At 43.6% G+C, this 24760-nt stretch overlaps 2 protein-coding genes across 6 annotated transcripts in view; one reads left to right on the plus strand and one right to left on the minus strand.

The window, feature by feature from the left end:
* The window catches only part of LOC138212945 (BTB/POZ domain-containing protein kctd15), a 29125-nt gene extending 13115 nt beyond the window's left edge, over window positions 1-16010 (plus strand). For all 3 annotated transcript variants that reach the window (XM_069173680.1, XM_069173679.1, XM_069173678.1), the window contains exons 4-5: window positions 2124-2429; window positions 12564-16010. In XM_069173680.1, coding sequence (XP_069029781.1) covers window positions 2124-2429; window positions 12564-12722 — 465 coding nt within the window. In that variant the 3' untranslated portion in view covers window positions 12723-16010. The remainder of the gene's footprint in view (window positions 1-2123; window positions 2430-12563) is intronic.
* A 775-nt stretch (window positions 16011-16785) lies between these two features.
* Window positions 16786-24760, minus strand: part of LOC138212820 (transcription initiation factor TFIID subunit 4-like) — a 91740-nt gene continuing 83765 nt past the window's right edge. For all 3 annotated transcript variants that reach the window (XM_069173404.1, XM_069173403.1, XM_069173402.1), the window contains one exon: window positions 16786-19018. In XM_069173404.1, coding sequence (XP_069029505.1) covers window positions 18845-19018 — 174 coding nt within the window. In that variant the 3' untranslated portion in view covers window positions 16786-18844. The remainder of the gene's footprint in view (window positions 19019-24760) is intronic.

Raw genomic sequence — 24760 nt, forward strand, 5'->3', positions numbered from 1 at the left:
GCGCTTAGGATTACTCTGTTGTTTTGTGCGCTGCTCAGGATGACTAAAGTGCCTCGCAGACAGACCCCTGTTAAAAACATATCCATCCATGGCTTCAGACCTGTGAAGGATGAGGAGCTACACTTTGATACAGAGAGCTGCCTGAAGGGGAGCGTCTCAGTATGAGTTTTGTCAGCTGCAGCAAGAAGGCCAGGAGAAAAAAAAGACAGGGAGAAAGGGAGAGAAAAAGGGAAAAAAGGACCTCCACCCCCTCTTTCACATTCTGAAATCTTAAATATTAGACCGCCAGCTTAAGATGTGTTGCGTCAATGCGCCGTCCAGATGGAGTTGTATTTGGGTGTCGCTCACACGCCTCAGATGAAGGCACAGTTTAGATGAAGGGGCAAAAACAGTGAGGGAGGCTTTTCAAGGCTAAAGAGTCTGACAGAAGCAGCAGGGTTAATGAATATGCTGTTTGCTGCCATGCTCTGTTTCTGTGCCCAGCAGTGGCCCGGAGAAGGGAAAGGGGAAAAAACTCTTTTTAGATCAGGGCTCCCTGGTAGCTCCAGCACCCGACACCCACAGCCACCAATGATGCAGACCATATGAAACATACTGCATGTTGTTTTTGCAGCACAAAAACACACTGTCTGACTTTTCAAAGGTGTTTAGACTTTGCTCTGCACCAAGATTGACTCTCTGTATCTATTAGGAATTTAACCAAATGGACAATCAGTTGTTTTCTTTGGTGTTACAGAGTCCATACACTAAAACTAGCCTGGCGCTATAAGGAACAAGCACATCATGACAGAATACACTTTGAATGTCCTCAGTGACAGTTCGGAAGCTAAGAATGAATTAAGCTGTCATTCTTTGTCTCTGTGAAGCACTAATCAGAACACAGATTTATTAATTACTGATTGTTTAGCTGAAAGATTCGCAGCATTTAGGTGTAACCTAATTAATTCTTGTTCTTAATAGGAGCTTAACATTGGGCCACAAGCCTCATTAACATAAAACTCCCTCCATGTGAGGAAATACATAAAAAAAAATTAAAAAAACCCTCCTTGGCTGATGATTGTCCTCATGTTCACTTGCACATATCTTTTCCTCACCTCCCGTCTGCCTCCAATAGCGAACCTCCGCCTCCCCGTATTTTCTATGGTAGCGGTGAATGATGGTGCCATCTGGTCTTGTGGGAAATTAGAGGCAAGAGCGCAGGGGCAAATGGCCCCCAGCAAGCCCTGCCCGGGAGGGAGAGGCAGGCAATCTGCTGCAGACTGTCTGCACACAGGAATGCACCATCCCACTTCACTGGAGCCCGACTGACGGCCTTTCTGGAGTCGGCTCACTGAAACATACTAAAGGCACGCCAAGAGCTACTGTGGAGTAGAGCTGCAGCATGGCTTTGCTTTGTTTATTGAGAGAGTTGTCCTGCTGGTCGGAGGCCATCGCTGATCTTCGTTTATTGTTCTTCTTTCCAGAAGATGTATTACATGGAAACAAGAGAAATTCGTTTCAGGCATTAGATATCTTTAACTCTACAAGGATAAGCAAAGGTCATATTTATACATCCGTATTTGGGATATTTGTCTAATCCATTTCCAGAGTAACTTACTTTGGGTGCATCAATCTAAACTCCTACAATGTAATTATTATGTGATGGTCTCTTAATGTCAAAAGACACAGTGCCTTGATCTTTGAACTCCTTACTACAAATTTATTGTAAGGCATAGTGAGGAAAAAGGTCACTCACATATAAATGTATTTCCTAAAATACGTGTTGCAGGATACTGATGCATGTTAGTTATTTGTTGCTCCATGCAAATTGAGTACTCAAGGAGGGTCAGAGTGCTGCTACAGCCAGAACAGCACTCCTGAAGTAATTAGAGGTCAAGTGCTTTGCTCAATGACACTTTATTTTCGTCGCTGTGGGGAAGTCGTCAGGACCCCTGACAAATATACCCTCTGCTGTCATCGTGATGTTGCACAATACTGTATATGTGTAGGATTTTGTCTGTGTGACCTTGGTGATGAGATGTAACGTAGCAAAAGTCACAGTGTGTTAGTCACACATATAGCCAAGAGGACTGCAACACATGCAAACTCACCGCTCTCATCTCCACGTGCGTCTCCCTGCACAGGACTTCCACCTGCTGTACGAGGAGGCGCGCTATTACCAGCTGACACCCATGATCAAGGAGCTGGAGCGCTGGAAGCAGGATCGCGAGCAACGACGGATGGCACAGCCCTGTGACTGCCTGGTGGTTCGAGTCACACCCGACCTGGGCGAGAGGATCGCCCTGAGTGGGGAGAAGGTCCTTATAGAGGAGATCTTCCCCGAGACTGGCGACGTTATGTGCAATTCAGTCAACGCCGGCTGGAACCAGGACCCAACACACGTCATCCGCTTCCCTCTCAACGGCTACTGCAGGCTCAACTCAGTCCAGGTAACACACCAGAACACGTGTCCTTTGTTGTGTGGTGGTAACACAAAACATCCAACCTCACGATCTGCACGCGGTTTATTTACTTCATTCAAGATAACTGAATGAATTAAACAGACAACGTATTTTTGACTTCCATCCATGCATCCAATTCTCTTGAATGCAATAGATCAGGGAATTTCTTCATACTTGGCCCAATTGTTTACCTGGCTTAAAAGATGAGCTGCTTAGACTTTAAAGGTCAAAGGTAAAGGGCTCTCGGCCCTTACGTCTCTCCCATCCGTCCATCCCATTCTCGTGAACACGCTATCACAGGAAGTCTTTGAAGGAATTTCTTGGTGAAGGCCGATGACCACGAGACGATCGTTCTGGTTTTAAACACTGTCTGGCTTCTCTGCAAGTTGAAGTTTTTGCAAGTGAAAAAGTAAAACTCAGGTGGACACAACTGACATGTTAGCACAAAGTAACAATTAGGATCTGACTCAAAATTGTAAAAATAGTTCATTCATTTTTTAGTGAAAACATTGTTGCTGTATATGATCTGAACAATTACAGCTATAGTTCAATAGATAGAAAACAAAAATAACTGTGTAAAGACGACCCAAACTGCCTCAAAATGTGTTTTAACACTGACTCTGTTGCGCTGATTTTACTGTTAAATGTCATCAAAGGACTTAGTCAAGCTATGAAGGATTTTATTTCTTTTAATTTATTTTCTGACGGGACGGGACGGACAAGATGAGACAAGACATACAAGATGAAAATGAAAACATAAAACAATAAAGGGAGTTATGTTTAGGGGAAGGGGAGGGGGTGTTTGGGAAGAGAAGGAAGGAAGGTAGTTTGGTGTAGGGGACGGTAGGATGGGGGCGAGGAGTGGTGGGTTCTGGGTAGGAGGCATTGAGGGAGGGGACTTTGATGGGACTCTCGGTGTAAAGGTCAAAGTCAGATTCAAGTAGCGATCCCTGCAGAACATTTAAACAGTTGAAAGAAATTCCGCGTCCTGGATTTCTTTTTGGGTTTCCTCTGAACCTCCTGCAGCTGTTGTTCTAAAGTTGCGACTCTCATCATTAAGACATCGTCGGCTTTGTCTTTCTCCTCCACCTTCTCCTTGAGGGCCTCCTTCATGGTGCTCATAGACCGAAGGAGTTGGGACCTCTCTTGCTGCCACTTGGATCTTTCTTGGTTCAGGTCTTCTTGGGTCTTGGTCAGAGCCGCCTTCATGCTGGAGGTTGTTGCTGCCTGCTCAGCTAGAAGACGCTTCTTCTCCTGCCACCGACGTCTTTCTTCTTCCAGCTGTTGTTGTACTTTGGCCAGAGAAGCTTCAACTCTGCAGGCTTCCTCCACACCTGGTGTTTAAGGCGGGTCTCGGCTTCCTTCTTCGGATTTTCATTCTCCAGTTCAGATATTCTTTGGTCCTTATCTCCCAGTTTCTGGTGAAAGTCGAACTCAGAAATTTGAACTGAACTCTGTTGGTTCCCGTTTAGTTGCTTTGATGTGTTGGCCCGCAGTAGTGTGAGAATCAGATGTTGTTTTGGTTCAGCAGGCTGCAGTTTGGGCTTTACATCTGGCACGGTGGGCTCTGTGGCAGGCTGTAGGTTCTCCGGTGTGTCGGGATGCGGATGTTCTGTAGATGTTTCAGGCTGTGCTACCATCACTACAGGCCTCATTTCAGAGGCAAACTCTGTTGGAGGCTGTGGATCAGAAGCTGTAGCAGGCAGTTCAGGCACTGTTTCAGGTTGCATAGGTTCCACCGCAGGCTGTGGTTCGGTCTGCGTGGCAGGCTTCAGTTCAGGAGCTGCAGCGGGCAGTTCTTGCACCGTTGCAGGTTTTGCAGGTTCCACCACAGGCTCTAGTTGTTTCTTGACGGCAGGCTGTTGTACGTTTGATGTCATCTTGTCCTTTTTGTTTCCTGAATCTGCTCCTGCCGTCAGCGGCCTCGTTGTTTTTCGGTCCTTTCTGTGCGCGTCGGTCGGTCTGCTCTCTCTGGAGTGGAGGAAAATCTGCCTCACCACGGTCCAGGCCGAAGTTAAGCTCACCCGCCTCCTGGACATTTGCGGTTTTCCAGGGGTTGTTGGGTGGAGTTAACTCCTTTTGGATTCCAGGGGAGGCTTCTTCCTCGACGTCCATCTCTCGGCCCTGCATGTCAAACAAGGCCTGTGAGACTTGGTCATGGAGAGAGAATTTCTTCTGGGTTCTGCTGCTGTCTTTGCTGCTGAATGTGCTTACTTCCATTCTTAAAAGTGTGTGTGTTTGCTCTTGAGTTCACTGTGCGTGTTTCTCTGGTGACTGTACTGATGGGAATGATGGATGTTCCGAGGTAAGCTCTCTTTATATATTCTCAGAATGTTGGTCAGTGCCACACCCGTAGTTCAAAGGCAACATTTTGTGATGTCATAAGTCAGGAGCAAGATTGCATAATGTTTGTTGACATATTTTTTTCATTCATAAAATCAATGCATTTATTGGCAGTCAGATCCCATGCATTGAAACCCGTGTATACATTTGGTCCAGACGCTGTAGTTTTGCATTTGCTTACATTTAATTCAGCTGTAAATGTTGATGTTCCCTCTTTCAGACCAACACATACAGATTCCACAGAACGTCACTGTGAGTCAGTCAACATGACTGCATAACTCTTTTTTTAACTATTTATCTGGCAAGGGATTCAGCTGAGCAAGCAAACCCTTTCTCTTAACCACGTTCAACATTTTCATTAAACACCAGGATGGATTTTGTAGCATATACCAGAGCTGTGATGGCCACAGTGCAGCTCTACTTAGCTGTCTTGCTGGACAGCACAAGACAGCATCTTGTGAGGGAGAGGAGGCTCTTGTTTGGATACCCTCTCAGGCTGTGGATTTTATTTTCACGTCGCGAGCCAGGATAAAGGCTGATATATGTCCTAATTTTCTGATTATAAGCTCGGATTGCACCTTAGTACTTTATTTTAAGGCAGATGACATTATTTGTGGCCTTTATATTGCATTTTGCCACAGTAGCTTGTTGTCACTAACAGGTACAGGTGTACAGACAGTGTGTAGCTTTTCATTCGGACAAAAAAAGGACTTCCGAGTGGTTGTAGCCTGGCTGCTCTCTATCTTTCTCATTTTCAAATCAGGTTTGCTACCAGTTGGAGATCATCAGTCTCCTTTGGTACAGTTGACCATGGTGTGGAGTAAAGCAGTGAGATGTTAAAAACAACTTCAGAAAACTAGTTTCACCGTAGTGTTGCCCGGCGAGGGAGGGAAAAGAAGGGGGGCATAACAGTCTCACACCACAGGCTCGATATAACACACTTGAGTACCCACAGCCACGGACAGACCAACACATAGAGGAGCCTTCGCCCCTCCAGCACCCAGAGAGAGCCTCTCCCGGGCAGGCTAGTGCACTCTGACACCTCCACCTCCTTCCTGCCAGTGTGCGAGACCACCTCCAGGGAGGAAAGCCGAGCAAGCGGGACAAAGCACGTGTGGACTGCGGCCATGTTTTCCTGCGAAAAAATGAAGAAGAGGAATGGAAAGGGGGGGAAATGATATGCATAATTTACGCTTTACTCCTTTTTAAGACACAGCTCCTTTTTTTACAAAGACTCCAATATAACACCGCTCAAGGCAATTGAAATACACGTATTGCATTTTTTAATACCATACTTACAATTTCTCAAACAGCCTAAACCGGTTTATACTTCTTTTATAGATTTTTAAATGACTTACAATATAATTAATTGGCCGCATCAACTAACACAACATTTTCCCACTCTGTTTACCAGTGAGACTGGTTACAGGATGTGAGCACATCTGACTAACACAATCTGAAAGGACAGTAGTTTAGGTTTTTATTAGGCTGCTGCTGAAGTCGAAGTGAGCTGAAATCCTCTTTTCAGACAAATTGCTAACAGCGAGAGGAGCTGGATCTCCGAGGTTTCCTATAAGCGATGCTCCATCTCGTCCCGCAGTATGGCCTCTCTCGGTTTACATTTGTCTCGTGTCGGCCCCTTTAAGACACACGGATACACATTATTCTGTTAAAAAATAATCAAAAGCACAAACACACACATATGCACGCACAGCGAAGGCACCCGGCTCATTGAGTCGATGTAGATGAGGACACGGGGAGCAGATGGAGGTGTTTTTCGGTGTAAGGGGAGATTTTTCTAAACAACTTACTCATTCTGTCCTCTCTCATTGTTGCGTGAAGGTATGAGAAGGTTATGAAAATAATCCTCGTCTTACCTGCCAGACAAAGAGGCCTCTGATCTGATTTCAGGCCTGGACCCCGACCCAGGGGAACACACACAACCGACCACACCCTGCCCACAGAGAAAGACCGGGGAGAAAATGGGTGGGTGGGTGCAGCGCTGTCTAAAACCTATTTACTTTTTGACTGAGTCAGTTTCCAAAAAAGTCTTGACAGGAAAGAGATGGCTCTATGACAGCATTTAAATATTTTCAGTTTATTACACGTCAGAATCAGAGGTTTATTGAAGCCAAGGTGCTGCTGCTGTCTGGCCGCCGGCTGGAAACCGCTACACCTCCTGATACTTTGGACACAATACGATAACACAACATTTCTCAATACTTTACTGCGGGCCCAAGTTTAGCAACCGAGTTGTTGTTTTTTTTGACATTCACTTTTATACACTTAGAGATAAAGTAACATCCCTTGGGTCAGTAAAATTGAATATACTTCAGAATAAGACATTTAATTTATTCTCACAGTCAGTGATATTCAAAGCATTTCAATTAATCTTTTCATGTTTTTTTCTATTATATCATCAATTTACAGTCAATAAAACAATACTAACTTTTTGTATCAGTCTACAGAGAGAGACAATATTTTGTTTATTATTATGTTGCATATTATATTATATTATTATAGTGTGTATCGTACATTTAGCCCCTTCTTTAGTCCTTTGTCTTGTGTATTCAAATGTTAGAGAGTGAGAATAAACAACTCCACCTTGGCAAGTGATTCTCCATGAAGTCATGAGTGGAATTTGGGGAATAATGCAAAACACCTGGTCTGTGATGTAGATCCAGCGGAGGGAAACAGAAAGCAGCGAAGGCACTGAACGGAGGGAAAACATTTAGCCAAAGAGCCACAGAGGTGTACACACACACACGCATCCCGGCGCTGGAGCCGGGCCTGCTGCTCCATACATCACCATGATGAAGCACTCAGATCACACAAGAGCCAATCCGTCCTTCATCAATGTGACAGCGGAGGTAGTCGTAGCGAAGGGCCCCCTGTCCCCCTGCTGCCCGGGCGGGGAACGCAACACGTCGCAACACTCTCTTACATGTCGCACTGCCACTCCATCAATCCTTTGCGCCGGGTGGAAAAAGAGAGACCACAGCTCATCGGACCAGACGAGACCACACAAACACTTCGGCTTGTGCTCCTCAGTGGCCTGAGTGGCCGAGTCAGACATTAACACGGCGGTGGTTTGGGGTCCCGGTACTCCCTCTGTGACTGTATGGCTATACAGCACAACATCAGACTCAACAGGAAGCAGAGTAATCTGCTGTGTGGGGAGGATAAAAACGACACAACTCTGCCTGCTGACAGCTTCAGCAGGAGGTCCCTAAAAATATCTTTAAAAAAAACCCATTTAATGTCTGTGTTGGAAACATCAAGGTTAGGTAGTAGATAGTAGATCTCTCTAATACCTACTTGACTCGAATAATAATACACCTGAAGAAAAAAAGGAAGAGAATTAATGAGATGATTCACATGTTCATTCACACTTTAATCAAAAGATATAAATTTCATATAAAATTTAACATTGAAAAAAGTGCCACATAACTGCACAATCATAAATAAACTGAAAAAAGTGCCGTAAAGTATCCTTCACTTGTCATATTTTGGCATATAATCTGTTTATGTAATTGTAGCTATTAGTGGTAGAAGAGCTATTAAAATCATTCACTTTAGAAAAAGTGCCAAGATCACAAAGAAAATACATCTTTATTTAGATCTTTTGAAGGAAAAGAAGTACTATCAACAAAATTATCTTTTGAGTGTTATAGCATATTATATTATTGGATTATTATTTGCTGAAGGACTACTGTTAAAGCAATAATTTAACAGTGAGGTGATTCTAACTATGTTATACACTCTTTGGTAGTTCAATATGAAGATTAGATCACATTTCACAATGTTCTTTATAAATGGAGTACAAGTATAAAGTGGTATAAAATGTATAATACCTTAAAAAAATGAGACATATCATGTCTTCAGAGTCATAAAGACAGAAACAAATGAACTCAAATGAATAAGAAAAGGTTGCTGTCAGGTGGTGTGAGAACTTCCTGTGCTCAGTTTAGCATGAACTACTTGCAGTCCCTTTGAGGACTGACCTAACCCAGAACACCTCTGTTCCCTGTCTGGCTCCGTGTGTATTTACACTGCCGGGGTTAAAGTGTTGCATTCCCCCAAGTGTCGCCCGAACTGAAATCCTGTGTGAATCATGACACTTAAAGACACCCTCAAGTGTTCATTTGCAATGGTGATCTGAGCCACATGATAATTTGCTGCAAGTACTCTGAGAATATAAAAGTGTTTTTGTCGCTTGTGACTCCTAAAAAAGCTGACAGATGGCGTTGAGAATTAGAAGGAGTCGGAGCTTCATGGCTGTTTTATGCCAGATGCTTGCGATAAGCAGAGGATACGACGCGGGGACTGCAGATAGCACTCCTTGTCACATATTAAAGACTGTGCATAGTTAAACAAAAGCAACCCCCTGAGTGTGGCGCCCATCACATGCTACAGTGTGTGTCATACGTATCAGTCAGCTCTGAGCCTCGTGCCACCAGGAGCAAGTGTCTTGCAGCTCCTCCTGAGAGATGTTGCGAGAGTGTCTGGTGGCCATCAATATTGCATTGTGCTCCGGTTTTCAGCCCTGAGACTCATCCACTTTGAATTCCTGCCTTCGCCGTCTTTCTACAAGACTGGGAGGTTAAGAGGAGCGAGGCTGATGTCTCCCCTCCTCATCCCCATGGCGACCCCAGATTGAGTGGCAGCTCAGCGAGATGGTTTGATGCTTGAATGATGCCTGTTTGAGGGAAAAGGTCCCCGTGCAGCCGAGGCGACCCTACAACTGTGAGAATGGTTTATTGTGGTTCAAAAGGAATCGCTGGGGATGAAGAGGGCGCAGAGATGCTTTTGTTCAGCTCGGATCACACGGGCAGGACGAGACCAAAGAAGCGCTGAAGTTCAGGGGAGAAGTAGGAAACTTTGGTTCAGTGTTGTTCCATCCTCTGCACTGTTGTAGTCTGATTTCCTGCTTTGAAAACAATAACGGTGGTGACATAGTTTAAGTATGGTCGCAGCAGGTTGTCTTTGACTTCAAAGTAGTGGACATGAAAAGAAATAAACCCTCCTAATTACCTCTCATTTCATTTCGTGGGAATCATCATGTTCAGAGTCAGACTTTGACCAATCAGACTGCTTGCATGCAACTCACTGTTGGAATATTTTGTTATGGTTTCGCTCAAGTGAGGCAGAGAAATAAGCAGAGAAGTACAACATAAGCTGGGATCTGAAAGCCTGCGGTCACAAGTATGTAGAGGAGAACTGAGCAACCAGACATGTTTTAGCTTTTTAAGAGGGTACGTTACTTTGTGTTGTCACCAGGGATTGATTTCAGGACATTGTCCTCTGGACATTGAAACCTTTTGCTTGGATACATCTTAATTATTCAGTGTATTGTTTATCCCCCCGTGGCACTAATTCACTGTGTCAAACCGAACGTGAAGTTTTTTTACGCCCTCTTATAGTCATTACAGTATCCTTGAGTCAGTTACAACTATCTATAATAATATCCTTAAGTCTTTTGTGTTGCCATGCATTCATGATAAAAGTGTTTTCAGACTATCTTTATTGATCAGGCCATTCTCCTCTGTGACCAAATTCATTGCTGAACATGACAGAGTCCCACATGCGTTAAGAGATGATGGGGGAAAATGCAATGTGATGCAATGATCAAAGAAGTCTATGTAATATCATTTCCATAATCGTTAGGCTCCTCCGTCTCTGTCATGGATTTGGGAGTGTTTGATGCTTGGGCAGGTCTCTTAATTAGCCATCCTCACCATCAGCTGTCTGCCGCCCCTTCTGTCTCACAAATTACAGAGTTTGTCGTCGTCGTATGGCCAGAGGATGAAAAAGGGGGGAAGAGGGGAGGTGGGGGGGAAGTGGGGGAGTAACTTTTCCAAGTGGTCCTTTCTGCTTACAAGCAGCATGTCGGCCCTCATTTTAGTTTTAATTTAGGAAGCGGATGAGTGTGATGGTGTTTCAGGTCTGCTCAACAAGTTTGTGCACATTTGTTACATTTTGGATGTTGTATTGTTGCACGTGTCATGACTGCCCCGTGTGTTTATCTGCTCCTCTGTGTTTTGATACTCCTCAGTCAGGGGAGGCTGCAGCCTTAATTAGGGAGGTCATCCTTCGCTGTGAGAGTACGTGTCAGTGTGTGTGTGTGTGTGTGTGTGTGTGTGTGCGTGTGCGTGTGTGCGTGCGTGTGCGTGTGTGTGTGTGTGTGTGTGTGTGTGTGTGTGTGTGTGTGTGTGTGTGTACAGGCGTCTGAAGAAACCATTCTGTTTTGCATGAACTTCTCTGTATCTGACAGAAAGGGTTAGCCCTTGGCGAGACCTTTCATTTCCATGCGCTGCACACTCCATTAAAAGGAAGTAAATACACGGCACTCATCTCCCGTGGATTTAGATATATACCCCCTCAAAAAAAAGAAAAAACATCCCACATGGATTTACAGCAGATGAGGAGAGAAAAGTGATCTTGGAGTTCACGTGTTTGTGTCTGAGCGTATCTCTGTTTGGACTAGCGTGCGTATCGATGCGCCGACTGAGGGGCTAACACCCCCTCTCCTCTCCCTCCTCCTCCCCCTCCTCCCCCTGCCCCTCTCCCGCTCCTGTTCCCTCCAAGCAGCTCCCAACATTTTGTCCTCACACAGATCACCCTTAACTCCCCGATCCTCATTCCCCGCACGTCGCTCTCTCTTTCGCTCACGGACCTCACTTCTCCTCTCACCCCGGCCTCATTACTCAAATTAGGAGCTCCAGTAATCACCACGCTGAGCCCCACTAACACACCTCACTCACACTCCGCTCCTCTCATCCCTTTGAGCTCATGCCCTCGGTTCAGTAGCCAATCCAGCACAGGCGGCATGAATATTGCAGAGGTGGTGTGATGTGGGAGTGCCCTCTGGTTTTATTCCATCACTTTGTGTGATTGGTGGGTTAATGACACATGCTGCATGTTGTGACTGATGAAGATCTGAGGTTGATGTCAGGCGAGTGGACGGATGGATATCAAAAAGTGATACCGAGCTAAGATTTACTTACATGTGCTGCTGCTGATCGTTTAGTGAAAAAGCACTGCAAAGTTCACAAGTAAGGAGATGTCACTAAACTTTCCGCAAGGTCAATCTTATTTTTATGCAGGAAAGAACTGGTCTGGGAAAGCACAAATTTCACGTAGAAAAATCTTTTATTACACTAAAAATATGAGCTAAAATTTAAGGGGAAAATGCTTTCTGGGAGTTAGGCAATAAGATCGATCCCCTTCTGGTGTCCATATGCTAAATATTAAGCTAATAAAAGTCACTTAATAAAATGTCATCGTTTGTATCTTTAAATCAGTACAAAAACCCAAGTGTAAAATCAACAAATCAGTTTTACAATAGTTTATGTGCTGAACTACAAATCTGCCTCGTACCTTCCTGGAGTCTATTGTGGAGACTTGGCAACTGACCAGAATCCAGCGTAATCCCTTTTAAAACATGGATTTGTTATTTTTAAACTCTGTTTTTTGTGCAGATTAAACAATCGAGATATAATGTGCTACTTAGTGAGCTTTAGAGGTGAAATTTCTTGTATCTACATATACAGTAGCCAGGCGAGCTGTTTCGCCCTCTTTCCAATTTTAATGCTAAGCTACCTTAGCCGGCTAATATAAAGGGGCCTCACGTTTCTCCTCTAATTCGGTATGAAAAGCACATTTTCCTAATAAGTTGAACTTTTCCCTGAACCTGCAACTCTATCTTTTAAAATGTCTCAATTAGATTCATCCCTATTGACTACTTTTGTTATAACTGCCTCCTCTTCCTCTGTGCAGGTTCTGGAGCGTCTTTTCCAGAAAGGCTTCAGTGTGGCGGCGTCATGCGGCGGCGGCGTGGACTCATCCCAGTTCAGCGAGTACGTGTTGTGTCGCGAGGACCGGCGGAGTCTCTCCCTCAACACGCCCATCAGGATAAAACAGGAACCCCTGGACTAGAGCATTCTGGGAAGAGGGACTGCCAACACCCCCCCCCCCCCTCCCCACACACACACACACCCAACCATCCCTCCAACACTCCCTCCATCTTCTCACACCAGCCCACCCCACCCCTCCACCCCACCCCCTCCCTCCCTCCCTCCCTGCCCCGACAGGACCACAACCGCCCCCAACATACTGAAGTATTAGCAGAGGCCTGTTAACCTCGCCAACTCTGCAGAACTCTAAAGGGGAATGTAGAACCAAACACAGGAAAAAAAAAAAAAAAAGAAAAGCATCAGCAACAAAAGTTTTTGATTATGTTAAATAACGCCCAAAGAATCTGGGACTGTGATAAAAACAACGACAAATGGACGCAACAGCGGCTCACAGCTCGCCGTTTTAGCTCAAGTGACTGGTTGATATTTCCCTCACCTTCTTATGAAGAGTGTGTCCATCCTGTCCACCCCTCAGCGTACACACACCTCACTCCTCTGCCCTTCTTCCAGCAAGTGTACCATCCACTCGCGTGTCGGTGTGTTGCCCGGTGTCGTGTCTGACTGGTGACAAGTGTGGCCTGCTGTGGGACGAGGACGTTTTGGCAGACCGGATGTTTAAAAGGATGACAAGAAGAGGACATAATCTAATCTTATGAGTGCCCCGAGACCCCGTGACCCCCCCGACCCGCAGGCCTGGCTGAAGAAGCCGGGGCCTCGACGAACACAGCATCATTTGCCAAACTGATTGTTTATTACAATTTTTCATTGTTGTCTCTAAAGTATGTTCTTCTTGCTCCTTTTGCTGTTTTTATCATGACATGGTGTAAACAATTATTATTAATAGGATTATTTTTAATCTCTCTTTTTTCCTTTCTCCAATATGAAGGATGTATGAACATTGTATTCATTAGGCTTTGAGAGCTTGTGAGGGAGCGTTTCTTGGCAGTAGGTGCAGAAACTCAGATGTCTGCAGGCTATGTGGCTAAAGCGATCTGACTGGCAATGCATTCGGAGCCGGAAAAAAGTCCCATTGTTCAAACGGGGAATGGAAGAAAAACCTGGATGTTTCAACATTGTTTATAGTCAAATGTATAGCACACATACAAAAAAGTGCTCTAGAATTTCTGCTTATTAGCTATGAAACATATCTCGGGTCTCTGATCGGATTCTCTCGCACAAGCACCAAACATTTGTTCGTGTTTAGCACAAGTTTAAGAGCGTATGTGAATTTTAAAATTCATGTCAAAATTGCACAAGCTCAAAGTGTATTGCAGTTTTGTCGAGTGAGAATGTTAAAGACTTTAGGACCGGCGGGGGAGAGCTGACGTTTACCAGTGTGTCTCATGATCAGCAAGAGATGTACTTTAAATGTTACTTTGCACTTAAACGTTTCCTTACAGAGCGGCCCTGCCAGTGTGCAGCGCCGCAGTCCATCAGTTTATCTTATGTTTTAGCCTAGTGTGACATCAAAATTTCAGAAACAGGAAAAAAAAAAAAAAAAAACTTCCAACAGAACAAACAGTCCGGGTACCAAAAGTAGACAAGGTGCCTGTTTTGTTGATTGTACGAACACAATGACGTTCCTTTTGCAGTTTATAGCCAAAAGAAGACACAATGCATCATTCAAAACGGCATGAAGGGGTCCAACATTTGATCCTCCAGGCTGCCAGTCTTGACAGTTTTGCTGGGAACAGCTCACAGTACCTTCACACCAACTTTGAGAGTCTCTCTTTCAATATTGTCACTTCTAAGCCAAGATTATTTCAGCGGTTCTTTACATGTATGTATGGCAGAACCCAAAGTGAACTGTACTCCCAGCATCAGCATGTTATTCACAAAAGAGGCGAGTGGGCGGCATTTACTCTATCCTGCTCTCATTCTTTTGGTCTTATTCTCAACATTTCTGGATCAAAGACAGAAAGAAGAAAGGCCAAGTTTTTTGTGCTTTATATTTGTGTGTAACTTACAGATGCTGTTTCTTCCATTCCAAAAGACTGAGGAAAAAAAAAAAAAAAAGAAGAAGAAGCCCATTCTGATCTTTGTGGGTGCTGGCAGTTGTTTGAGTTAGAATGGGGTTGCTTTTAGTCGTCCATTAAAAATGGGCCGTAGTTGTTCTGACCAGTAGAGTGTCAGCTCTGTTTGGATGCCACTGATTAAACAAGGCCGATGAGTGGATAACGACCGGCTCGGCGTAAGTGTAGCTCCAAGTCCTTATCCGTCTTCCCTCGGGGGTCTCGCTCACGATCCAGCCCATCTTTGTTCTGACCTGCCAGTGGCCTGCGCCTTTGCATCCAGTCGCCTCAAAGGGAATGGTCAACCAGGCCTTTCATGTGCCGAGGCATGTCGGGCTCTTCACAGAGCTCCTCGCCCCCCTCCGCCTCCCTCAAGGCTCCCAGCTCAGTGGTGCCAGTAGAAACTCGGGCTGCACCCCCTGCTGCCGTGTCACCCCCTCCACCCCCTATATGCTCCGTTTTCAAAACGCCCTCCTGCGCCGAAGCTCACTGGACCACACCACAGCGAACCAAACAAACTGATGAGTCAAAATACTCAGAACATACTGCGCTGTGCAGCTCGACTCTGCTGATCACAACATCTTTGATCCACCCGGTATCAGGTGTGGAAACTCATTTGAGTTACTTCTTGAGGAAAGATAGGGTGAAAAAGCCACACCTACAAGAATCAAAAAAATTGTTCACTGATGTGGCGTTTTGAAATTATTTAATGGGCTTTTAACAACTTTCAGGAGCTAAGGAGGTCGTGCTCTTGTCTAAAAATATTAATGACCATTCCAACTTGCAAATAAAAGTGAGAAAAAGGAACAAAGAAAACAGGTATGAGTGTTTCGGATTGCAATAACCAAACCCGGGACTCCCCTTTTGACTCAGCAGGTTAACTACAGAGCTACACAAACTCGACAGGACTGGAAACTTCCAAGGACATGCTCACATGTCATCCTTTCAGACGAAGCACTGGTCAGTGTTCAGCCGGTCCACATGGCAATCACCCCACTTCTGAGGCGAGTCAGTTGTACAGTTATTGTATATTGAATTATCAGGACTCTGGGTTTTATGGGACCCTCATGTTTTTAAGAGACCTCTTAGTCCTCTTCACGAAAAAAAGGAAAATAATTCAAAGCATTACATTATGTACATATGGATTAAAACATTTCAAAGGGTATAATGAGGTGCAAATGTATATTATTTAAAGTGTTTAAAACAATTAGACTGTGGTATTAAAGGGCATGTGTTCATTTACAGTGTGTCCATTTGATTTTTCTTGCATATTTGCGATAATAAAAGGATGTACTGTATACCTGACGTGTGTCTCATTGTTCTCATGTCGTTCCTTAAAAAACAGGACAGGGCGAGGGTTTTATTGCAGATGATGTCAGATTGAAACGTTTAAGTGTGTTCGTGGTTGAAGTGTTTAATAAGTTGAAGTCTGTGTCCTCTAATTGAACTGATGAAACATGATAAACCTTACCAGCCTAGTGTACATGTGCGTGTGCGTGTGCGTGTGTGTGTGTGTGCGTGTGCGTGTGCGTGTGCGTGTGCGTGTGTGTGTGTGTGTGTGTGTGTGTGTGTGCGCCCTGTTCATTTTTGCAAAGGGGGAAGGTCGTCTTCAGGGCTGAATCCAGCTCAGCAGTCTGAAGCTCCAGAGGGATTGAGGCAGAGGCAGAGGCCGAGATCTTGCAAAAAACCAATACGCTCCCAAACCCCAATATTTTGCACTGAGTTAAACGTTTTGGTCTTTTCAAAAATGCTTCTGCTTAATTAGCAGCAGAAACCTAGGGGGACTTTTCATAGTTGAGCAGCAGCGCCTTGACTCAGTTTGTACTTAGCATGTGCAATGTAAGAAATGGAAATGAAGCCAGCTGAATTAGCAGTTGACTTTGGTAAATATGCAAAAACATAACATAGCTTAGTCTTCCAGAGGATGAAGAGGAGGGAGCACGTTGCTTAGTTATTAAGTCATTTCAGAGTCAGGTTTACATTTTTTTTTTTAAAGAATCCTACCTACAGACATTTTAATGTGTTAGAGTGGAAAAAAAAGAATTGATCAAAGTCAGCATCTGCTCAGTTTAGTAAACAGCTTATTTATTCCTTTACAAAATAGGTACAAATACATAAGTATTGTTTTTTTCACACAAACAGGAAATTGTCAAGATATGTACAATAGTTTACCAAAAATAACGTGGTTCTAATAAACACATAGTTTTGTAAACAATATTTACAAATCATCCTTACATTGAAATGTTATTTCCCCCATCTGTTTATATCAGGAATATTGTTCTAATATTTTGGCTAAAAAGCTGAAGAAGTAGAAATGTCCTCCTGTGAAGCCACCAGAAACCATAGAAATTATTAATAAAATCCTTTGAAATCACCACAATAGGTATTGTTGTGCTTGTTTTTTTTAAATGTGGTATTTTGGGGATAAAATCTAAGAAAATGTGTTAAGCATAAAAGCCAATCCCAAAGAAAAGAAGACAAAGAAATATATTAATTGTTAAAAATAAGTGTCTTTTTGACAGAAAATGGCAATACAGTTTACTACCTTAAAGAGTCGTTTCTCTGCTATAATACAGTGACAGCTTTCAGTTGTCAGGTAAAATAGATACTTAAAAAAAGTGCTGTCAAAATGTACACAATTTGCACAACAATTGTTTCAAATGTCACCCATATTTAAATAAATTTCAATATGACAAGAAAAGCTGCATAGAGGCCAAGATATCTAGTTAAATAGAAAAAACAAACAAAAAAACAAAATGGACAATATTACATAATACAATGAGGACTTGTAAAAAATTAAAAAAAAGTAACAAGGCGAGAGTGCAAGACGACATGTAAAAAGTAGGTGTTTTTGTCCATTAGCTCTTTTCAATAAGTGAAACAAAGGGAAGACAAAACAAAGAAAAACATATACGTCAGTTTCAGGCCGGAGTCATCAAACTGCTTTCTTCCACAGTTCATCGTTACTTTACAGCTGTGATACCCAATGTTGGAGCAAGTATAAGTGCTTCATGGTTAACCGTTGTCAGTCATTATCAAAGTGTGTGTGTGTGGGGGGGGGGGGGGGTGGTGTTCCCTTTAAGTTAGTTTCAACTTATTTGTTTAAATCTCACTAATGAGCAGTGAAAGATAAAGGAATGTCTGTTTTCACTCTTCCCAGTCAAACCCCACCTAGAGTACCACCAAAACTTCTTAAACCGGTGTGAGGACACAAAATACTAAAAACAATGTTCACATTATGTGAGGTTTTCAAAACAAAATACTACCTCATTCAACAAGGGTGACCAATCAGAAACTGGTGTCACGTAGAGCCGACCGTGGTTTTGTTTCATGACCTTCAGCAGAAAGGTCGGGAGGAATCTCCCTTCTATAAAACTCTACAGAATAAACTGTCTCAATTCGACTCTTTCAAAGCACATGGTTTTACAAAACATCGGGTTTCATATTACTGACACATGGATTACTCCTTTTTCTTACAAAGCTTACATGTGATAAAAAATATACATGCCGTAAAATAATTCAAACAGAACTATTTACATGTACGGGAAGGAAATCGGACATGATGCTGTTATCTGGAATCTGAAAGTTTCCAACAGATGTGTTGGTGTAGAAATCTGTAAAGTCTCATTTATTAAGTTCAGCTACACTACATTCATTGAACTGTGTTCAACAAATAGCTCAGAGAATATTGTAGGCTGTATCGAGGTGTGAATATAATTCTCTAAACCAAAGTAATGCTTACTTTTAGGAGGTACGTTGAAGCTTCTGCAAACAATGTCAAATAAATAGCTACCCAGTATACATGGAACAAGTTCTGGGTCAAGTCACGCGACCTGAAACACATCGTTCTTCTAACGAATCCAACTTCAACACAAAGAAAATGATATGGCCTTTAAACTGAAGAATCTCACAACACAACGTGAAGCTCAACGGAGAAGACACAGAACAACAGGCTTATTTTTGTATCTTTCTTTCTGTCTCTTTCTTGTTATTAAAAGCTACATCAAACATCACTACAGTACATATGGAGACACAGAGCTGAAACATTAGACCTGATCTGAAGGCACGTGGCTGGGAAGGAGGAGGAGGAAGAGGAGGAGGAGGTTGAGGTGGGCGCTGAGCGGAGCAGAGGCTACTTGAGCAGGGCACGGTAAAGGAGGAGGGAGTGGGCGGTCTCTCTCTCCTGCTCCATGTAGAAAATTAAGTCCCTGAGGTTTACGCGGGTGATGCGTTGCCGCGTGTACTGGCGAGATGAGGTGGACGGGGCGGAGGAGCTGGCCGGGGAGCCCGCCGTGCTGCCGGAAACCTGGAAACAAGGGAGAGGGCCAGAGGTGAGACGGAGGCACTCGTACAGAATTTGTTAAACCGTTCCATAGTTCTCAAGCACCTTGTATCGTCACGTAGAAAATCTATCATGGTTTCAATTGAACCTGGATATATGTCGAAAGTTTGAGGATTTAGAAACATTTAAAAACACGTGAACTATTTAAGAGTCTGTGCCATTTCTAGGTTCAAAGCTTTTTTTCAAATTTAGGCAAATTAGTGGTAATGAACTTGTGAAGTCATCCATCCATTGAAGCAGATGACACTGGATTTGATCGAGGCTTGTTCAAGTAAATCAACCTGCAGCCATTATTCATCTGTAATAAATATGGCTGTGCTTCAAGTTTCCAGCAGAACATTACTGACTAAGTAGTGTTGTGAAACATGGTATCAGAAGCGAAAGCGTCAGAGGTCAGACTGTTCTTATTAAAGACGGGTTTTCTCTGTGTCAAGTTGTTGCAACACCGAAGGTTTCTAAGGAAGCACTTTGAAACACTTTGGGGAAACTGGTGTCCAAAGCACACATCAGGCAGAACAAAAGTGACCACACCAGTAGAAGATCAAGATCAACACATCAAGGTTTGTTGACTAAGACGTAGAAAAGCAAATTCATCACAGATACAGGATTTCCTAATAAGAACGCAAGAATCCAATCAGCAAAAGTCCTGTCAAAAGAAGGCTGTCAAGTTGTGGTCTCAGAGGACGAGTACTTTCTCTAAACCACTTCTTAGGCGGGTAAACAAGGCCAAATGCTTTGGGGAGGCTAAACATTTCACTGATGAGTCCAAGTTTGAGGTTTCTACCAGAAACAGAAGGATATCTGTAAGGAGATGAAGTCCAGAGGAGTTTTGTCTAATCTGGAGTTGGACTGTGGAGTTGGGCTACATCGACTCCACCCTGACCAAGGATTTAATTCTTTAGACATACTTTACCCCAAACACACCTCCAAACTTTGAAGAACTACTTTAAGATCAAAGAAGACCAGGGAGTGCTGACTGTCATGGACTTTCCTCCACAGTCACCTGACCTCCTTTCTGGTTTACATGAAGACTGAGAAAGCCAAACATTCCTGACATCACGAGAAGCTGCCTGGAACATTGTCAGATCATGCTGGGATAACACGGGTTATCAGGTTTGAAGAAACTCCATGCAGCTCGAGTGCTGCTGTCATTAAAGAAACACAAAGAGGCTCTGAAATTCATCTACATTCGTCAGAAAATTCCATATTGCCTTTTGAGATGCAACAACAATTACTCAATATATTGCTTGTTTGTTTTCAGCAGCCGCCAAAGTAATATTTTTTGGAGAAAAAGCAGAAAAAAAATCAAGATGTCTTTTGACTAGGGGAACTCACTGACCTATAACCTGAACCTTTGAGAACTTGTAGGGCAAAGGCGGTCAGTCTGGCTTTGCTTTTCTACACAGTGGAACAGTATTTTACAAACTGGGAAGGATCAGATGCATGTTCAGTTACAGGTCAGTAAGTTACTGTAGTGGAAAAGGCCTTTGGGTGACTCTCACAAACACAATACATACTGACTATGGCTGAGCAGACAAAGGCCTGCTGTATAGAAACTTTCACTGCATCAACAAAAAACCGTAGGTAGGCATGTCATTCCTTTTCATTTCCCTAAATTTCCGGCCACATGTATAGCTACGATGCCAGAACATAGTGACAGATTTATCCATGCTAGCAGCACGGCTCTAGGGATGCAAGTGAAGGTCGGTCAGTTGGTTGGTCCACCATTTTGGTCCAGACCAAAATATCTGAACGGCTACTTGATGGATTGTCATGAACTTTTGTACAGACATTTTTGTGCCCTTCAGAATGCATCCAAATTACTTTAGTTATCCCCTGACTTTTCCTTTAGTGGCACCACGGAAAAGATATTTCTCTAAAGTCATAAATATCCAATATCTGTGAAATATATATGTGTTGGGTGAATTGTCATTAATTTGGTACAGACATTCATGTTCCACACAAGATTAATTATAACTACATTGGTAATCTACCATCAGTACTCTGGTTTATGACCAAATACTTGGAAAACTAGTAAAATTCCCATCAGCCTCAACTGTGCTTTGGTAAAGTGGAAATTAACACGTTATTGTGCTAAACGCTAAACTAAGACAATGTACATGGGGACCATTATGCCTTTTCTTTTGCATGTTAGCATTGTTGTTGTTTGCATATTCCCATGTTGATGTTAGGCAGAGCGCTGCTTTGAGCTAAATGCTAAGCGTAGCCTCTCAGAGCAGCCAACATGGCTGTGGATGCATCGTTTTGTTTCTGTCCAATTCCAAAGTTCTTCCAGACATGGAGATGATGAAACCGATTTTCCATACTTTCCCAGAGCTGCGTCGTAGTCCCACAGCTAACGAGGGGCAGAAAGGAATATTTTGGCTTTGAGCTTTCAACTGGCAAATGTGGTTGATTAAATCAACGGCGGCTATCACTGCTGTTGAAGTGACCTCGCAGTGTCGAACCCCCCCCCCCCCCCCCCAATGTCCTGAGGCCATCGCAGGAAAACCTAAGTGCTCTGACTTGTCTTCATTTGCTTTTATTTATATGCTTTTATTTTAACATTAATTGACTGGTAAGTTGTTTAGGTTTCAGTGATGCTATTCTTTCCTTTACACATGTGTGTTTTACAGTTTGTTTGTTTTTCTGGAAGGAAAAAGACTGTTGTCTCAGTGTCGCAGCCAAAGGATAGTTTCCATGGTGAAACACAAGAGCAAGCAATACTACGTTTCCAATTCACTAAATGAAGTCATCCTTGCTGAATGGCAAACACATTGACAGTATCAATAGTAAGGAATGTTGTAGCCTTGAACCAAGTATACCAAGTATATACCTCCAATTAAGAGAAATAATGCCTCTTGTGGAGCACGAGTGAGATCAAAAAGACGCACTAATAACGTCCAGATCTTCAGGTGCAGACCAGTGTTCTGAAATTTTTTTCAAACCAAACAAACATGACGCTGAGAAAAACACTGCTCCTACCAGCCAGGGAAAGCATCATTTGAATTTAAGTGTGTTTTATGGCTCTTTACATCGCCTGGAATATGAACAGATTTTCCTTCTAAATACACAACGCTTCTGACATGGATCTGAGCTGACGTCCCACTCTGAAACGGAGCCCTTGTTGTTTGTATTTGATCCAGGAAAAATGAGAACGGTAAAAAAGAGAGGGAGTGTATACAGAGGCTGATACAAATCAAGAGATGCATTTACATTTGGAAATGAGAAACAGTGGGAAACAAATCCAGCGAGTGCCCACTTGAACCCAGGCAGAGAGAAGTAAGACAGACATTTCAGTCAGGAACACCCTCTCACAATTACATTGATTGCACCACTCTGTAAACACACAGTACAGACAGGCCTTAATTGCAAACATATGACGGGTATGAATTTACAAGAACCGAACCCAAGTCCCTCCAGCACCCGCCCCCTCAAATGCTTGTGTTTGTGTACACTGTACGGCGATGCGTTGTCTCAAATTTCCCTCAGTACACTCTCTGACCCCTGGAGGTTGGATGATGAGTGAGACTAGCCAGGCCACCGCTCCTGCCAACTTACCACGACCGTATCTGTCGTCTCTCGGCTGCTAGTCGAGGGGCACGCGGGTACGGCCGGCTCCTCTGCGCCCTGGGGGCGAACTGGACCCTCACTTCAGGGGAGCAAACCTGGCCTAATCAGGTCAATCATCGCGGACCACATGTGAAAGATGAGCCTGCCTACTGCTATGCCAATTACTGCCACTCACTCGTACAGCCGGCGACAGGGACACAGATTTTACCAATCAAAGCCATCCATCCACCTGGACGGACGGGCGGAAGTAGCCACGGGCGGGCGGTCGGTACTGGGGTGGTGCCGTGGTCACAGTGGCTGATGGTCGGGAGGAGGAAGACAGCGAGTATAGACAGACAGTGCCGCCCATGCGACTCCCAGAATGCCTCACTCCCTTCAGGGACAAGGGCAGCCTGAAGTGATCGAAACACAGGCGGAAAGGTCAGTGCTTGTCCAGGAAGTCACTCACCTGTTCCCTCTGCCTTTATATGCCCTCCACATAAAGAATGTCAACAACCCAAACACCGGTATGTTGTTGTCGGTATCTATGGAGACCGATCGCTCTCGCCAGTACACGTAGCAAGTCATGTTGTGGAGGAGGGAGATAGGATGGGCGGGGTAAACACCAACGCTAAACAAAGCAGATGGCTGAGTGTCAGTTAGAAAGGAAAGTGAGACATCAACCACCATGCTTTCCTTGTCGCCAGCAATTACACAGTAACTGTGTTTGAAATTCAATAAAAAAAACAAAATGGCAGGCTTTGTAAGGTCATGGTGGATGAAAGGAAATCGTGGGAAGAGGAGGAAAAAGCAAGGAGTCACAAAGAGAGAGATAGAGAGGGGCAGAGCAAAAAGGAAAGTCTCAAAATCAGCCCGGCCACAAAAGATCCACGAGGCAAAAAACAGCATCTGTCATTTTATCTGTGATGGCTGCTCCGAGGCATTATGTCATATGACATATCCATCGTACAGAACGCGCAGGGATACTTCGATACATCTCTTCAGACATTTGACTTGTTTGGAGCCGGGGACAGACAGAAAAACAGAAGAGAGTGGAAAGAACCTGAGGAGAGGAGAGGAGAGGAGAGGAGAGGAGAGGAGAGGAGAGGAGAGGAGAGGAGAGGAGAGGAGAGGAGAGAGGATTTAAAAGCTTGTCTGCAAAAAGGCCTCTTTGCCGGCTCTGGTCGGTAGCGTCATTCTGTTGACATACATGACAATGCGCCAATGGGCCAGACACATTATTTTACACTCCTTGAGGTTTCCAGCTCAAACGTGATGCACACAAAAGCAGAAACAGAGATCGTGTATCTGCTTTGTGTACCTAACAATTAATATAATAAAGTATGTGGAAAACAATACAACAGAATGAAAGAGAAGCACAAAAATACCAGACAAATTTCACAAATTCTTGCTTGGTGACGAACCAATCAGGCAAATTATTTAAAATGTCAGCAATGCCTTGTGTAAATAAACTCAATATACAAGAAACTTTAAAAAAAAAAAAAAGAAAAAAAAAAAAGTTACTTATAAAGGATGGAAGTCAGAGAGGCAGAGAGCCTGTGATCAGGCTTAAAACTTAATTTGATGAATCTTAAAAGCAGGGCTTCATGTGACCCTGAACTATCCCTACAGGCCTGGGTTGCTGGGAGAACTCCCATGATGCACTTAACACCTCGGCCTCTACTCTTTCACACCCCGTGCATTTGTGTGCATCTATTGCATTAGAGTTCTTTAATATTGATGTTTTAATGTGGTTGCCACATTTGAACAGTTAATATTTTATTTATGTGCCGTATGGTCTGGTCTTTGCATTCTTTGTAATTATAACGTGTATTGGGAACATGTTGCTCGGTGATTCTGCACTTTAAATAAATTGATTGATTAATGAAAACATAAAATTTAGGTCTGGGATTATTCTGTACTTTGAGTATTTTGTATCACTGTGTCGTTTAAATCCAACATGTAAAATTGTCACAGCGGGGACAGATTTCACTGAAAAGATGAGGCTGATGTGTTTTGACATTCAATCACTGTCTATGTAAATCGCAGGTATATAAAAGATTTATAATATTTCAATAGAGTTAGCAGGTCACAGTTTTATGTTCTTCAAGCTGAGCTCCAATGACCAACAATGTTTTCATCAACCTCAACAGA

Source organism: Embiotoca jacksoni, unplaced genomic scaffold, assembly GCF_022577435.1.
Source record: "Embiotoca jacksoni isolate LCO1_2020_lvr unplaced genomic scaffold, fEmbJac1.0.p SCAF_6, whole genome shotgun sequence".
NCBI lineage: Eukaryota > Metazoa > Chordata > Actinopteri > Embiotocidae > Embiotoca > Embiotoca jacksoni.